Raw genomic sequence first — 16,314 nt, 5'->3', positions numbered from 1 at the left:
CCTGGGTTCAAATTGTTCCAATAGCAGCTTTTAGAAAGAATCATAAAAATGTTCAAATCCCCTTTTTTGTTTAAATTGACCAAATGGCACCTATTTGCCTGAAGCAATAAAGTAGACCGTGTTCACAAGATAAATCGATAGAAGGAAAGAGAGAGGCTGGGGTTTCAGCTGAAGTTAGGCTGCTGAATGCTGACATTATTGATTTTAGCTAGTTCAGCTGGCCTTGTAATTAAAATGTAAATTTGAGAAAGAGATTATGTCCTGACAGAAATGGTGGGATTAGGGGGAGATAAAAGCCCCTCAGTGAACATTCAGAGAAAGAGCAAGCACAGGTTTCCTCAGCTGTGTGGATTTAGACGAAATCTAGCTACTTCAGATTCACTTAAGTTTAATTGAAAAAACGGAGATAGAATATAAACAAGTGTTATGGACGTCAACTTTCCTGAAAAAATATAATAATTTCTGTTTTCTGAGTCTTAGTCAAGTCGAATGTATGTGATTTATATTAGTACAGACACTCTCCAAGACTGTCAGGAAAATCCAGCAGTTCAAGTACAGTATTTCCCCACTTACCCTCTAGTGGGCTCATAATGAAAAAACCTGCATGTATTTTACTCAGGAAGCACAATAAGCTTCACTGCTAAGGGAACAGAACTTTGCAAAGCTTACTTCATATGGACTTGCAGACTAGAGGGTTCAAGTCAACGTCTGGGGCGTTGCTTCCAAACAGCTTCAGTGTTTCAGGATCAGTTCTGCTATGCCTCTCCACGCACAAATGTGTGTGTGAACAAAATTAACATAGGTGATCATAAGGTAGGAAGATTTCATTATCTCTAAAGGTTCTGCTACTCATAAGGGATGGAGATTTGAATTATATGTCATCCCTGACAGATATCTGATCTTTACGAAGCCATCAGAAATTAAAGGAATATTCAGTTGTTTTTTTTTTAATTGGGATCAAATTTCATCTCTCTCTACCTAAAAAAAAAAAAAAAAAAAAATATCAGCCTCTTTCCTTGTTAGTATCACTTCATCTACACAGAATTCTAAAATCAGGAAAATAATAAAAATATGTTACAAACAAAACCTTAGAAGTATTCATACAGGGATAACACCGATTAAAACTCATACCATTCATTGTGGTAGGATAGACACAGTTTCTTATCTTACCCTTGAACACCACTAAACAAATTGCTGTCTGCAGCTGCTAGGGGAGGATGCTGAAATGCCAGAGGTGGCTTTAGCAAATATTCTCACAGCACACATAAGCTGTGTGTGCACTCAAAGCAACTTATCACATGGACCACTGCACATATTAATATGTCTGTATAAACTACACTACTTTTTAAAAGCTGTCAGGGGGTCTTTTATAATCAGAGGTTTTAAACAACCAAAAAAGATGCCCCCAGTGCCTTTGAATGCAGCTATGCTCATTTACGTTTATCTAAAATTTTAGAATTCTACTTTGGAAATTCAAATTAAAGAAGAAAGATAACGACCATATTAGTTAACTAGAAGAGTTCATTAACATCACATAAATATTTTGTTTGGCTTATTGGAATTACAGAATATGTTTATTTGTTATAATGTTAATTCTCATTAATTAACCCTATTTATTGTTGTTTTTACAATCATAGCTAAGAATCAGAATAAATCAAAGAAACAGAGTTTAGATTAAAACCTTTCCACACCTTACATCTTGATCTTTCAAACTTCTTGCTTATCATTTCGTAGTCCCTGGCCATTGCATAGTTCCTATGAGGTACAATACTATTGCAAACCACTCGGAAGTATTACCAGCATCCTGCGCAGTGACTACTAACTTTTAAGAAATTCAGTAGGAATCAAATATATCCCATGTCCTGTCAGATTTTCTGGGAACCTTATTTACATAGAAGGACCTTGCCTGAGAGCGAGGAAGGGTTTGCATGATCAACTGATTAGGATGCATCAGAAGAAATAGCTACAATCAACAATTCTACATGGATGTAGAAGTATTCTATTGGAAGTGCTAATCATGTTTTTTAGTAAATGTGCAAAATTATCTTCATTCCAAATACAGTATTATAATAATTTTTACTCAATTATTGTTCTAAGTGTAGCTACATAGAACATGTGTTTGTCCATATACACATATATTCAAAACATACTAACATAATGAGGCAATCTCACTTATAAACTTATAATGAAACACTTCTAATGTTGTATATGCTAAGAAAAATTGAGACCGCACAACACATATTTAATTATAGCAGTTCAGGACTGGGGTCCTAACTTCAGTGCTGAATACCTGTTATCTATACATTTATGGTAAATCAATGCATGCCATTTCAATCACGTAACAACTATGTGTAGGGAGAGAAACACAACTAGATGTTAATTGCAAATTTGGGAAAAAGGAACACAAATTTCACAGGGCAATGAAAGGTAAGTAGGTAGTTCTGCCTGTCCTTCCCCCTGCAAAATGTGATTTGTTTTTTCCCCCTAAAGAAGTCAAGTAATATCCACAAGTCCTTATTTAGCCTAGGTAGTGTAGTTCTAAGTCTCAAATTCAGTTCCTGAGAACTGTGTTTCATACACTCTGAAGCCTGTTTGTTTTCGCTGTGATCTCCACTGAGCTGTTTCTCCATGTAAAACTGTTCTCCGTGTTCTTCACATGCAGGAAGAATTCCCTCAGGAAGTTTATGAGGTATGGAGACCAGACAAATCAAACCAGCTATGAAGCTTTTAAAGCAGAACCCAGACAAACTGAGAAATCATTGTAGTAGGGAAAGAAAAAGCTTAAGCATCATTTTTAATTTCAATTTAGCCAGCATATGTGCATCTATTTAGTGATTCAACAGTCAGTAGAACCTCAGCAACTTCATTCCCAAATAATAATGTCATCAAAACCATTTGTTTTCATTACAACTAAGGTAGGGCACAATCATTTGATTAATCACGGTGATGCATATTTTTATGTCCTGTAGCTGATGAAAGCAATTGGCCAGACTGCTCTTCAGACATACGTCTGGCCCCAAATAAACCCACCTTGCATTTTGTATGCAATACAGCTACCTGTTAGCAACAGAAGCTGCTGTACCGATCCCACACTTGTGTTCTCTTATTCGCACTGAGTCACCCTTGAGTCAAGGCTACTTCATGATCATTGCCATGATAATCAAGCTCTCTCCTGTGGAAGTCTAGACTTGATCAACACCCTACCATTTTAAAAGCTATTACAAAATGACTTTTAGTAAGTTTTTCAAATATGCCTACCACCGGGGAACCTTAATCAATCCTAATAACACAAAACTAAACAAAGTATTTTCCTAAGAGAGTAATAAGCACTGAAAACAAGTCTTTCACTGAGTATTTCAGAGATGTTTAGATGTTGTAGTTAGGGATGTAAACTCAACACTTCGGATTTGTGCTTTTTCCCCCATAATTTCCACACATGAAAATGTGTGCTATTAAAAAAAAACATGGAATAGAGGAAAACCTAACTGTAAAATCAACAGATAATCATTCTGTATCAATAAAGTCTGTTAGATGTTCCTATGGAGGAAAAAGAGACCAGTACGAAAGCCATCATTTCTTCACAGGTTAAAATAAGTGATTTCTATTTTGCCTTATCAACACTTGCATACATGCTCTTTTTGCCATGTTTAGCTTTAAAACTGTTATATAAAACAGTCTTTTTATGGGAGAAACTTCATTTAGCTGTAGGATAAAAGAGCACATTACTATTGCATGCAGTAGCTAAAAACACTGTCCTCCTCCTTCCTACATCAAAAATAAAGGAGATAAATAGAGCTAAGAAAGAGTCAGCATAGTGAAGCTACACAGCAATACATGTGGTTAGATAAAATGCTGAGGCAGTTTTGCTTTTAATCATTATGTCCCCTGCATGTCTTGATGGATGCCAGTCAAGAGAATAAAACTTTTAAAAACAATATGCACGGAAGTCTGCTGCTTAGGTACAGATTAGAGTATATCTAATCATTACAAACAAGTGCAATTTTCTGAATAAATGCCCTGAAATGCATGACTTTTACTGCTTCAAATCTGAAAATTCTATCATGCATTAGTCTATGCAGTATTTTATTGTTATTTCTAAATACAGGCTTTTTAATGTTCAGAGAAAATGCAAAAGCTATAAAAACCCCACACCTTTAATGAATGGTCGCAATAGCAAGTTCATGCACGTTTCTAAAATGCTCAGGGAGAGCTGCACTAGATAGCTTGTGTAGTCTGAAGCACTCCTAATTCTACGTAAAAAAAGAGGTGGCTACTTCTCTACTAAGGAAATAGTCTGGTTTTGTATGCCTTATTTGTTCAATTGGGGTATAAGCCTTCTTTCCCATGTTGCTATGACATTCCATACTGAAAAAAAAAAAAGCTACTTAACACATAGAAGAGGCATGACTCAGACACCATCAGATTAGGAATGGCAGTGTGGGGACATCTAACCCACAAAGGCACATCACTCTGATGGGAAGAGGGAAGAATTTCTGAAATGGATAGAACTAACCCTTGGGATTTTAGAACTGCAGCTTTGATCCTGATACGAAAGAAATCCCAAGCAGGCTTTAAGATGCAATGTGAATCACTGAAGTAGCTGTCAGGGACCTAAAAGCATTTTGGCTTAAGGCTCAAATACAAGAGAAATAATCTGATTAACCAGATTTGAAATAATGGTTTGTGTTCTTGACTGTACAGTCATTTCTCATATAATTTTGGATAACGATGAAACTTGATAACCGGTACACTGCTTCCATGCTAATATTCCCAAGTCAGACCACTTCCTCATGTCACCACTTGTAAAATGGCAACAGTACTTCCCTGTACTTCAAAGCAGTATTGCATAAGTAAGTTCATGAATGCATGCATTGAGACACAGGCAAGAATTATGAATTGAGGAAAACCCATTAGTAGACATCAATTGCTGGAGGTGGGTACTTTGAACTAGATCCGAGAATTGTTCCATTTTTACATGGAAAAGCACATCTCTCAAAACGGATCACTTCCCCGTGCTGTTCAGAGGTCAGCTGCGAGCTACGCCAAGACCACAAGGGCAGGAAGGAATCTCTTATCCTGGTGTCAGCACCAAATTCTGTCTATGGCACAAGAACGATGTCAGAAGCTGCACAGTTCCATCCCTTACCTTATCCACTTTAAGGCTTTAATCCAATGCAACTGACAGCTGACCAGTAAAGGCTGGAATGTGGGAAATCTCAAGTGGAAACAAGATTTTCTCTCTCCCTAAAGCTTTCTCTTAAATGCATAACGCCTCAATTTTTAAGGGGTTAGCAATACCAGCCATACAAGGGCAATGGAAATAAGCAACATTGGTGCAGAGTGCTGAGAACCAGAGTAACCCTATGACAATTATTTTCACAACACTGTTTTTTTTTCAGCCCAATATTCCTCTTTAGCAACACAATGTATTTAAAATGGCTCTGTGGTACCACAGGACGGCTAGTCTCTTGTCTGTTACGGACATCAGGTGCAAGTGTAAATAAGGATTATACAAATGGGAGGTCGTTAAAAGTCTGGTAATGCTAATTTGGCATGACACCCCTAATGGGTTATATCTTCACACTTCAGTTATCTAATCACCTAAATTCTTTTAACAAATTTACATTTCATCTTATACACGGAGATTCAAATTGACTTGTTTAATTCTCCCTCCACCCAAACTGCACCCATGCTCAGCTCATCTTATATATTAAATATCATCATCAATTTTGAGATCATCATCATCAACTACATATACACACAGATTATACAACTGCACGTCTATATACTTATGCACAGAAAACTGCCCCTGTCTCTAAATATCTTTTCATTTTTCACAAACTTTTCACTTCTCAGGAAAACCACAAATATATCATCAGAAATAGCATCTCAGCCTGAAATTTACCTTGTTGGTAGGATACTTCCATTTTCCTAAGAGAAGTGAAAGGGAATAAAGTGACTTTTAAATCAATAATTTAAATGTCATGTTTCAATGCATTTCTACAGTCATGTTTTACAATGTTGTTTTCCTGTTTAGTATAAAAAATTAATCTGGAGGAGCTGTTCACTCCTCGTGGTTTGTTCAGGAAAAGTAACAACACAAGGAAAAAAACCTCTAAACTGTTCACACCTTCTACATAACACTGAGATTTTATTTTACATGGAAGGTTTAACGTTCCAGTTAGAACACTGCACTTGCACAGACTTTCATTTTCTTAGCTCGGAGTCCTCATGAACTAAATGTGAACTAAAGAAATGTAGCAAAACCCCACCTGGATTGTATTAAGATAAAGCTAAAGTCACTGCTATGATAACTGCACTTGCATATGGCACAAAGAACCATATTTAATTAGAGAGGTGGCAGCCTAATACAGCCAACTCTTGATGACAACATGCTACTATGAAATCAGTATATTCTTGTGTATTTCAATATGATCATTCACTTTTCTAAATGTGCCAAAGGGATGCTTATTTTGCTTTTGTTTATTAAAAACACATGCAGAACAGAATCCAATAGAGCAAATATAGTTCTCCATTTTCCTCATGAAGACCTGAAATAATTACACAGAAGTCAGTTGATTTACGCAATAGTTACATATCGGCTTCTGAAATAGATTTTGAACTAGTAACTGACCAGTTGGTCCACGAAAGCACGTAAGTACACAAAGACAGAAGAAAGCACATGCTTAAAAGACTGCCTGAATTCTTTTCAGGAATTCTGAAATCTTTTCAGACTCTTTCCTGAACTGCGAGCTTACATAAGAACTTTAAATGGCAGCAAGAAAAGCTAAATGCTTCAGGATCATCAGGAATGGTCCATTTCTTTCAAAATGCTATTTTTAACAAACACATCAGACACAGAACAGCCAAGTGTGACCATTAGCTCCTACACAACTACATGTATACAAAATGAGAGAGAGGTTTTGTTTTCTGATTGATTGGTTTCTTCACTATAATGTATTTTCCTATCAGCAATAGTTTAAATACAAATAGGGAATTTCTTAATCCATTTTATATAGATTTTTAAAATTTCCTTGAGTAGATAGTAGGCTTGTTCTTTTATCCTGTTCCATGAGGAGGAATTCAAATAGCAGCGAAGTACTGTATTAGTGTGATACAAAGGGCAGTAAGATGCTTTATTTTTTAAAAATGTGTGTCCATGAGGAAGACAGGGGAGGAAAAGGAGAGAGGGAGAGAGGAAAGAGGGGAGCACATTTCACTTCCAGGGGAAGTTGACAAGCATAAACAGAACTTTCGCATGTTAGGATTCATCAGGCTGCTGTTAAAGGTATGAAAAACAAGTTCCAGTGCCTGGAATTATTAAGAAAATACCAGTTTTGGCACAAGGAATACTGCCAAAGAAGGACCATAGCTGTGTTAATAACTAACCTCATTTGGTCATTCATTTACTATCATACAAGTGTTTTTGGACTCTCTCATTAGCCAACGTATACATAAGAAGCTTTGCATAACTGTCTGGAAGGCTGCTTCCACTACATTCCTTTTGAAAATCCCACTGTTAGCAATAATTAGAACTTATTCAGTGTTTATTGCAAGACTGAGGTAGTTGGGATAGCCAACATATACTGGTATAATTTTATCAAAATATAGCATTTTTTTCCATGAATAAAAAACAAAGCTGCCCAGTTCCTGAGTTTGCATCCTACAGCCCCTCACCACTGTTCTGTGTTCTCATCTAACACGCACATCCACTTCCCGTTTCACTATCTCAATACTCCCTGTTCCACTTCACCTTCCCCAACTCTTGGTTGGACAAAGTAAGCGCCTACAGACCGTTTCAAACAACACATTGCAGCTACCTGCTCACCAGGGCACCAGTCTAATCTCATTCTTCTATATAGTTGCTAATTTCCACTTTTTTTAAAGGCATGGAGGAATGGAGACATCTACCTCCTTCAAACAAACTGGAACCAGCCAGTTGGGCTTCCTGCAAGTCCTTAGGTTGTGAGCACAGATATACAGATAATCAATGCAGGCCTTACTTCCCAGGGTGTTCTGGTAGGTTAAGTCTAGATGGGGTAGATGGACTGAGGCACTAGCAGGACTTCATACCTGGAGACGTCCTTGAGCTGACCCCAGCCACTACAGGTTATCAGTACTGACCATCTTTCACTGCCTGTAGCCAAATTTGATGGCAGAAGACAGTGAAAAGGTCACTTGAGCTACATCATCTTGGGTTTACAGAGGCACTTACCCGCTCATTTCATTTGGCTTATACAGGTAATAGCTGCAGCCTGACTTTTACGATGCAAACCGCAGGTAAGTTACAAATAAGCATGAACAGGATTGAAAAAGGCACAACACAGCACCAGTCTTACACAAATACTCATGGATAAATGTAGAAGCAAGAAACTTATTACACTGTCCCAGGTTTTTAACTTCTATGTGATGGCAGCCACCCTCTCCTTCTCTACAATGTACTGAAATCTTCTGAATCTTAAAATTCACAATGCTGCACAGAGGCAAAGCTGCAGACGCTTAATAAGCTAGATGTAAAAAGGACAAGGAGTAATGCACTGAAATGTAGTTATTTAAGAAGAACTTTCCTCAGTAACTCCCTTCTTGATTTCACAAAAACACATTATAAGTATATCTTTATTAAAAAAAATATATCTTTAGAATGCATTAAAAGAAGGCAAGATTATATTTTGTCATCTGGTATGTGCTCAGTGGCTATAATTTTGCACTTGAAAGCTGAGCTCCATTTAACACCTTGTGATAGCAGCACCCAAACAAAAAAAAGCCTTCTTTCTGAGCTGTAAGTTGGCCACCGTATGGGAGGAAGTAGCTGCGCATCTGCAGCTGCTATTAATGCGGGTGATAGTACAAAACCTTATCCCATCTCATCAGACTGTTACCAGTATTTCTAATATTCAGGCTCATTTACAGCTTTACTTTGCAACCCCTTCACTCCCAGGATGTTTTTAGCACACTTATAAGCATATACGGTGCTGTTTCTGGCTCTAAACTACAGTGGAACATGATGGAATGAAATAAGCTTCTCGTCTCAGTTGCTCTTGCTCCTAGAAAGTATTTGTTTATCTAGAGCCAATCGCCGCTCCCATATCTATGTAATGACTTCCTCATAGCAGTCAGAGATTACCCACACCGCTGATCACTTTATTACTTCAGAATGGCTGTTTATTTACTTTACTGCAGCAGTAACATACAGGGATAAAGCTTGTCACAGCTGGGCAAACTCACCATATTCCTTACGCAGGTGGTCTGGAATGTGGGGCTCATAACCTTCCTTCTCAGGGACCTCCACAAATTCATCTTCGTCCTCATCGTCATCATCGTCATCTGAGGCTTCCATCTACAGAGACATTTTTGTTTTGGTTTGGTTTTTTTGTTGTTGGTTGTTGTTTTTTTGGGTTTTTTTTTAAATGTGAAGACTGCTTTTCATTTCCCTTCACATTGAAAATACATCGCAGACATCTTGATAGCCCTACTGAGACTGCTCTATGTCAAAAGTATTCCCCTAATTATGTATTTAATCTTTATCTAAGATTAGGCCTTTGCGTAACATTTTATCTCTAAAGCCATACTCTATCCTAAGGGCTTCTTTAAAGCCCCTTTTATCCATTAGAACACATGCAGTTGGTGAAGTCTGAGAAAGTGTGAAGCTATAAAATAAGACCAAAAAAATCTTAAAATAACATCAAGATTTTGGCTTAATGAGCAAATTATAGCCTTATCTCTTCTCCTTTGGTTGATTTTACTCATTTAGCTGCACCCAAATAGTCTGTGGCATGTTAAACAGTATCACAAATTGTTTAAGAGCTCAAAACCAGAGCAGGCAAACAGGAGGGGAAGCTGAGGGACTGGCAAGCTAATACTGAACTAATTCAGTACATCCTAACCACTCATACCATTAGACTGCACACATTACTATGGTCAACAGCAACAAAATAGAATTTTTAAAATGTGCACGTGGTCTATATTGTAGTCTGAAATTGAGTATCTATGACTAGTTGAAAAATAAAAATGGAGTTCCTACCAACTAACCAGGGTAATTCATTCATGAAAGTGGCTTCCTAGATATCATTTCAGCTAGCTACTACTATATATGTGCCAGCGAGTGTCTATGTTTTTTTCTAAGCTTGTTCCATACCCGAAAATGAATTTGTCTTCTGTACTACATATAAGCTAAAAGAATCTGTGCCATCTCAGACACGGCCTGTACTATCAGAACTTTAAAACAGCAAATGCCAACTACCCTTAAAAGGCAGCAATGATAAAGGTTTTATGCTTTATTTCCTTTGCCTACCTTGGGAGTCACCTAATTCTTAACAACGACATAATTAGCACATTATTGTATGCTTGCCATGCACTTTCACAAGTCTAAGAAATAATAAGGAGTATCCACTAAAACCAACCTTACCACAGGCTATCACTTTTTTCAACTTCACTGCAGCAAGCCAAAGCAATAGATAAGGGATGGTATCATTTTTACTATTTTCAGCTGTGTTCTTTACTTCTGCTACTGCACCTGACTTACGTTGATATTCATATCAACTACTCATTGTTACAAGCACCAGAGGATACTGCAGATTTTGCCTGCAGCAGAATTTTCCCAATTTAATTCACTACTCTAATCGTGTGTCACAGCTGCACAGCTGAGTTCCTTTAAATCATACATATACTCTGAAGCCAAAAAAACTAGAAACCAATCTTGGTTTATTGAATGTAGTTAAAAATTTAAAATAAGTAATAATTAAAAAAAAAAAATCAGCATTTCTTTTTGGTCAGTATTACTTGTAAGCTGGACTGAACTAATTTCTAATAATGACCATTAATTGATATTAATACACATATTCATACACTTTAACATATAATGAATGGATGGTGCACGTTAGAAGTACAATTCTTCCCTTTGTTTAAAAAATGACTTTAAGAAAGCTGCAGTTCCAGTGAAAAAAAAAATTACTGTTCTGAAGAATAGAGTAGATTTACTACTGCATTCTTACCAGAGAACACCTAATTTTAAAATACAGTCCCAGCATAATCATGTTTGAAAATACCCTGCTGCCAGAGACAGGTAACACCACAACGTAGTCTCTTCAGCCCAGTTATCACTACCTTGAGAGTTGCCAACCTTCAGGCTATGCTGGAGGATCCTGCGCCCTCGTTTACTTTTTGTTTCCCACTGCAATGATTTTTCCTCATCTAAAGGAAAGAAGTAATTCAGGCCCTACCTGGCATGGCCAAGACAGATGCACGCTGAACCTGACCTCCGCAGCAGAAACCAAAATAGAGTTCTAATGCAAAGAAAGGGTCAAATATTCTACCCCTAATCACAAACTTGCGAAGGCACTAGACATGAAAGAACATCTGTGTTAAACTGCAACTTTTAGAATACCTTCCCAATGGCCTTTAGATATAAAAACATCCTCAGGTTTTGTACTCTGCACAACAGAAGAAGGCTAGAGATTGAAGAGAAGTTAGTTTGTTTGTATTTTAGTTTCAAAATTCTGCTGGTGTTGTCATCCCCTTTTTATCTGTTAGGGGCAATTTAATTAAGTTCGGAAATAACATTCACTCCTATTTCTTCAGCTAGAAGCAGGGCAACAGCACATTTTCCATACTCGAGTTCCGTTTCTCATTTTAGCTATTAAAAAAGATTTCACCAAGCTAAACTTGTCATGGATGATCTTAGTCTACAACTTTGTGCCATAATGTAAAAGCTGACTAACTTTCACATTATAAAACAGGGAAAGTAAATTCAGTGTATTTCCATAGCTTTTACTCAGAAGTAGTCTGTAAACAAATAAACAGCAACAGGTTTAAGACATTGAGAAATAATGTCAAACTAGTAAGAGAAAGAAAATTCAGTTCAGACTGATCATTTAACCTAAATCGCCAGATTATACCTAAAATAACAGTGGGTATAATACAAGCACTTACGTGCATGGTATATCTGAGAGGACTAGAAAGAATTCAGAAGAATACTATCTTTAATTGAAATTCCTCCTAATTTGTTCACATGCCATTGGAGGCACGTAGCTCTCTACATTAATATACTAAAATTCAGTGGGCTTCACTAATCCTCAACTTGAAAACTGCATTAGAAGCAACTTTTTTGTATTACCTGCATGGTCTAAAACTTTAAAGCACGTGAAAAGCCTGACGGAGAAAAGGCATAATCAGATGCAAATTCACTTTGTTTAGGTACAATCCATGAACTGTGCATTCAAGTACTATAGAAAACATTAATCATAGGAAACTGTAATTTTTGTTATCAGTCTAACACTAATCAAAAGGGAAACCTGTCACTACCGCTGACCTGTGAAACGTCCCAATTATACTCTTCGGAAATGACAGGAGCACTTAACTTCCTCACTGAGTAAATGACGACGATCAATCAAGTTTGAATAACAATGAGCCACGGAGCTGAAAATTATTTTTTGTATAGAATCTACCCAGGAATTTATGAAAGGTGAAAAGCAACCCAAGGTTTTAGGGGCATTATGGCTTTCAGCTAGTGCAGCGCATATCAAACACTAAACAGAATTTATGTGTTTTAATTTTCTAAAAGGTAGATGTGGACTTGGTGCTACAATGCATAACATATAATGCCAGATTTTAAATATGGGGGTCATTTTCATAAAATATTATGCTTATTGTTCACACCCTTGAATTTCCCTGGGGTCTTCTATTAAATTTAGATTTCCTGTAAAAAAAATTAACTGCTTAGCTAACTATAAGGAATTAAGCCCCCTTTTCCCTTCAAACAGACATGAAGTCTTTATTTTGATGTAATCTTTAACAAGATAACTTATTTATCTTTTTACTTTAAAATAGTAGTGGGTAGTTATATCTCAATTTACTTCATCCCCGTGGTACTTCATCAGAACCATCCCATTTATGCTGTTTTGTTCCATTCCCTTTCTACAGAAAGGAGGAGAGCTCATGGGCAACATTATTACTCAGAAAAGTATACATTTTTTTAATTCCACTTTCCAAACATGAAGGAAGCTCCAAAGCAAGCTCTACAGATACAGTATGAAAGTTCAGCCATCTATTATCTACTTTTCTAACATAGATAAACTTTTTCAGTCAATTAAAAAAACCACCAAAACAAAACACAACAATCCACAAATAAATCAGAAGAAATGAATATTTAAGACAACATTTTGAGTGGCAGAATTAGTAAATTATAATCCTTTAGGAATGAGTGGTTAGGTACTTGCAAACAAGAAAAATGAGACTATGATAAAAACAAGCAATATGCCATTTCTAATGTGCCATATCTGAAGGGAAGTAAAGTATAAGCTCAAGTGATAAATACTACAATGTAAAGCTTTTCTTGTAGAGTACAGAATTAAATACCTCTAAGATAAGTAGTCATGCAACTGCTTGTTTCTCAATAACCTGTCAAAGAACATGGGAAAAAAGGTCCTGTTCTCAAATCCATTCTAATTATCAGGTGATACGAGGAAAGTCACTAACACAGTTTGGCAGTCTTAGAGACGAAGGGTGAACTACCTTCTCTCTGTCGCTAGAGGATGGTCCATCTGAAGGGAGACCAAACAGATTCCCAGACATCAGAGACTACTTGCACCATCTTTGCTCCTCAAGCTGCGTGGAGAATGGAAGTTTTTCCATTCAGTGTTAATCTGCTCTATAATGCTGACATTTATTTATTTATTCGTTTATCTAAGTGAATCATGCTTTTGCAAAACTATGTGCGTGGGTTTTTTTAACGTGGTAGTATTCCTGACTAGCTATCTCACTGTGAGGGGAAATAAGATTTAGCTAGACAATTTCCAGATTCTTGGGCTGAACTTATTTGCATATGAGAATACAGTTTAAAAAAAAAAAGACAGAAGATATACATGCATTATTTTCATTGTAATCAGAGTTAGAACAATGCCTCCTCAATTCTCCTAATTTTCATTAAAAACTTAAAATAGTGCTGACTTTTCCAGCTAGACAAGTGCAATCAAACCATTTGCTCCCTAACTCATTAAAAAAACTTGAAAAAACAGATGTTTCCTTATCAGTCTCCATCTTACTAAAAATACTGAAAACAAATACTGGATGCCAGTAGAAATGCAATCGTGTCTTTTACTTTGGAGTCAACACTCCAAGAGCCTCCAGCTGTTAGTGTAGCTCAGTGCGACCACAGCTCCAATTAAATGCCTTACTCATCCATCCCAACCAGTAATAAATGCAAAAAAAACCCTCCACCCACCACACAACACTTGGAAAGATGTAAAGAAAAGCCTTTGGTCCTTTTCCCAGTTTTATACAAATTGATTGCTACATTCTGTTAAGAGGATTTAAAAACCTGAGCCTCTGCAATCATAATTAAAGCAAGCAATAAAATGACTGAAATATACAATGCAATCAGTTTATAGGACTAAATGTACAGCGTTTACTAATTATTTTAGAAAAAGAAGGAAGAGAAAAGATAGCACATGAAGAAGTCATATCTACTTACTAAAACACCACTCGCGAACTACAGCTGGGACCATTAAATAAATTTTGCATGGTCTAATTAACTTGGTTTGCAATCTCAATTACTTTTCACCCAAGAAATCACTTTTGTTCAGTTTTATGCGTGTCTGTTTCCCTTTTTTAAAAAAAAAAATGATGTAAGGCATCCTCAGACAAGTGAACTCTAAACTTCATTTGTCTTTCAGCAGGCTTGATGGCTATGCATTTAAAAACCCATTCTATCTTATAAACTAAAAATTAAATGTACTCAGCTGTGATGGTCGTCATTGCATCTGCTATTTATATGCTAATACCCTCACTGGAAGATCTTGCAAATTATTCCACCATGCCAATATCTCATGTGCATCTACTCAAAGCCAACTAAATATTTTTCTAGAGGCAGAAGATTTTGGTTAGGGAACCAGAATATTTATCGCCATAGAACCTAGTTAAAGGGGCAACCTTAAGCAAATACATTTTTCATTTGACTGCAACACAAAACATGCTTCAGTCATCTTAAATGAAATTTGGGGATATTCTATGTAAGCAAATACTGACTGGGTAAAAATAATTTCTTCAGTGCCCATAATAGAAACTGAACAGTCAAACAGCGTATCTTACATCTACAGACTTTTACGAGTTCCTCCTTTTCTATCCTTTTATATTATCCAATGCAGAATGAAAAGGAAATAAATGCTGGCATTTTGACAGCTTTCAGAACCGTGCTTGAGTTCTCCTGTGTGCAACACAAGTAAAACATAAACTACTAAAAGAGCTATATTTATAGGGACCTCCCACACACACTCCCTCCCCTTTGCTCCGTGATTTGAGCATAAATTCAAACCTAGATGACTGCAAATTAGATATGTGGTCCAGGCAAATCACGTTTTATGTTTACCAGTAAAAGTATCACCGTTCATTCTATTTGTAGTTGGTCAACAGCACATAGGCTACTTGGACAGTCTGACTTTTATTTAGGAATGCACTTTTCACACTATTTCATAATTCCAGAAGTTAGTAAAAATGCTTAAAGGGTTCCAGCCCAACAGTTAGCCTAAGTGCAATGCTAGAGAACCAGCACACCTTGCTCCAAATTGCTTTAGCAATATAAACTACCCAACGAACAGTTTTTCTTTAAAGCAATGAATGAGTGCCATAGTCTACGAATATTGTGACAGTCCTGGAGGTGCAAGCTTGAGATTTACTCAAGACTTATGCCAAAGCCCTGTCCATTCCACCCAGTGATAAACAGAGCTTGGACACGTACATTAGAAGGTCAATAGTGGTGAGATGCATTGCACAAAACCTGTGTTTTCAGTCTGTGTTACTAGCTACTGCATCTCCAGACCCTAGCAGGCTCAAGGTCCCAGATCAGTTTAGGAGGGATTTTAATAAAAAGCAGCAAAAGTTTACTCAAAAAGACTAGCAGGTCTTAAGGTGCAAGACAGTTCAAAAAACCTTGGATTTGGATCTTAATGAATCATTGTTCAGAAGGAATTAGTATGTCCAATATACCTAATGGACTAACATGTGCATTTACAGTTTCATGGAGGACGGCAAGTACACGTAGCCTGGAAAACTAGTGCATTTAACAAAACTATTACCTCAGGAAGATATTGCAAGGCAAGTTTAGTACTTCTTTAGCAGTAACCACTCAAGATGTATCCTCAGATGTATTTTCATACCTCACTACTTGGGCTCCTACCATCCACCAAAATCAACTGGTTGCATGAATATTCTTAAGCCTTAAGAAAGCACATTGGAAAAGCAAAGTTCTCTTGCATAATCCCACATTCAGGGGAGGTGTAACAGTTTTACTTAAACTACTGAAGATCTTCAAATCTAACACCA

At 36.8% G+C, this 16,314-nt stretch overlaps 1 protein-coding gene across 2 annotated transcripts in view; it reads right to left on the bottom strand.

Annotated features, from left to right (window-relative positions):
* UVSSA (UV stimulated scaffold protein A) overlaps positions 1-16,314 on the bottom strand; it is a 56,684-nt gene that overhangs the window by 24,791 nt on the left and 15,579 nt on the right. For both annotated transcript variants that reach the window (XM_075148506.1, XM_075148507.1), the window contains one exon: positions 9,226-9,337. In XM_075148506.1, coding sequence (XP_075004607.1) covers positions 9,226-9,337 — 112 coding nt within the window. The remainder of the gene's footprint in view (positions 1-9,225; positions 9,338-16,314) is intronic.

This window comes from Calonectris borealis, chromosome 4, assembly GCF_964195595.1.
Source record: "Calonectris borealis chromosome 4, bCalBor7.hap1.2, whole genome shotgun sequence".
Taxonomy (NCBI): Eukaryota; Metazoa; Chordata; class Aves; order Procellariiformes; family Procellariidae; genus Calonectris; species Calonectris borealis.
This window is presented reverse-complemented; position numbering and strand designations above follow the sequence as displayed.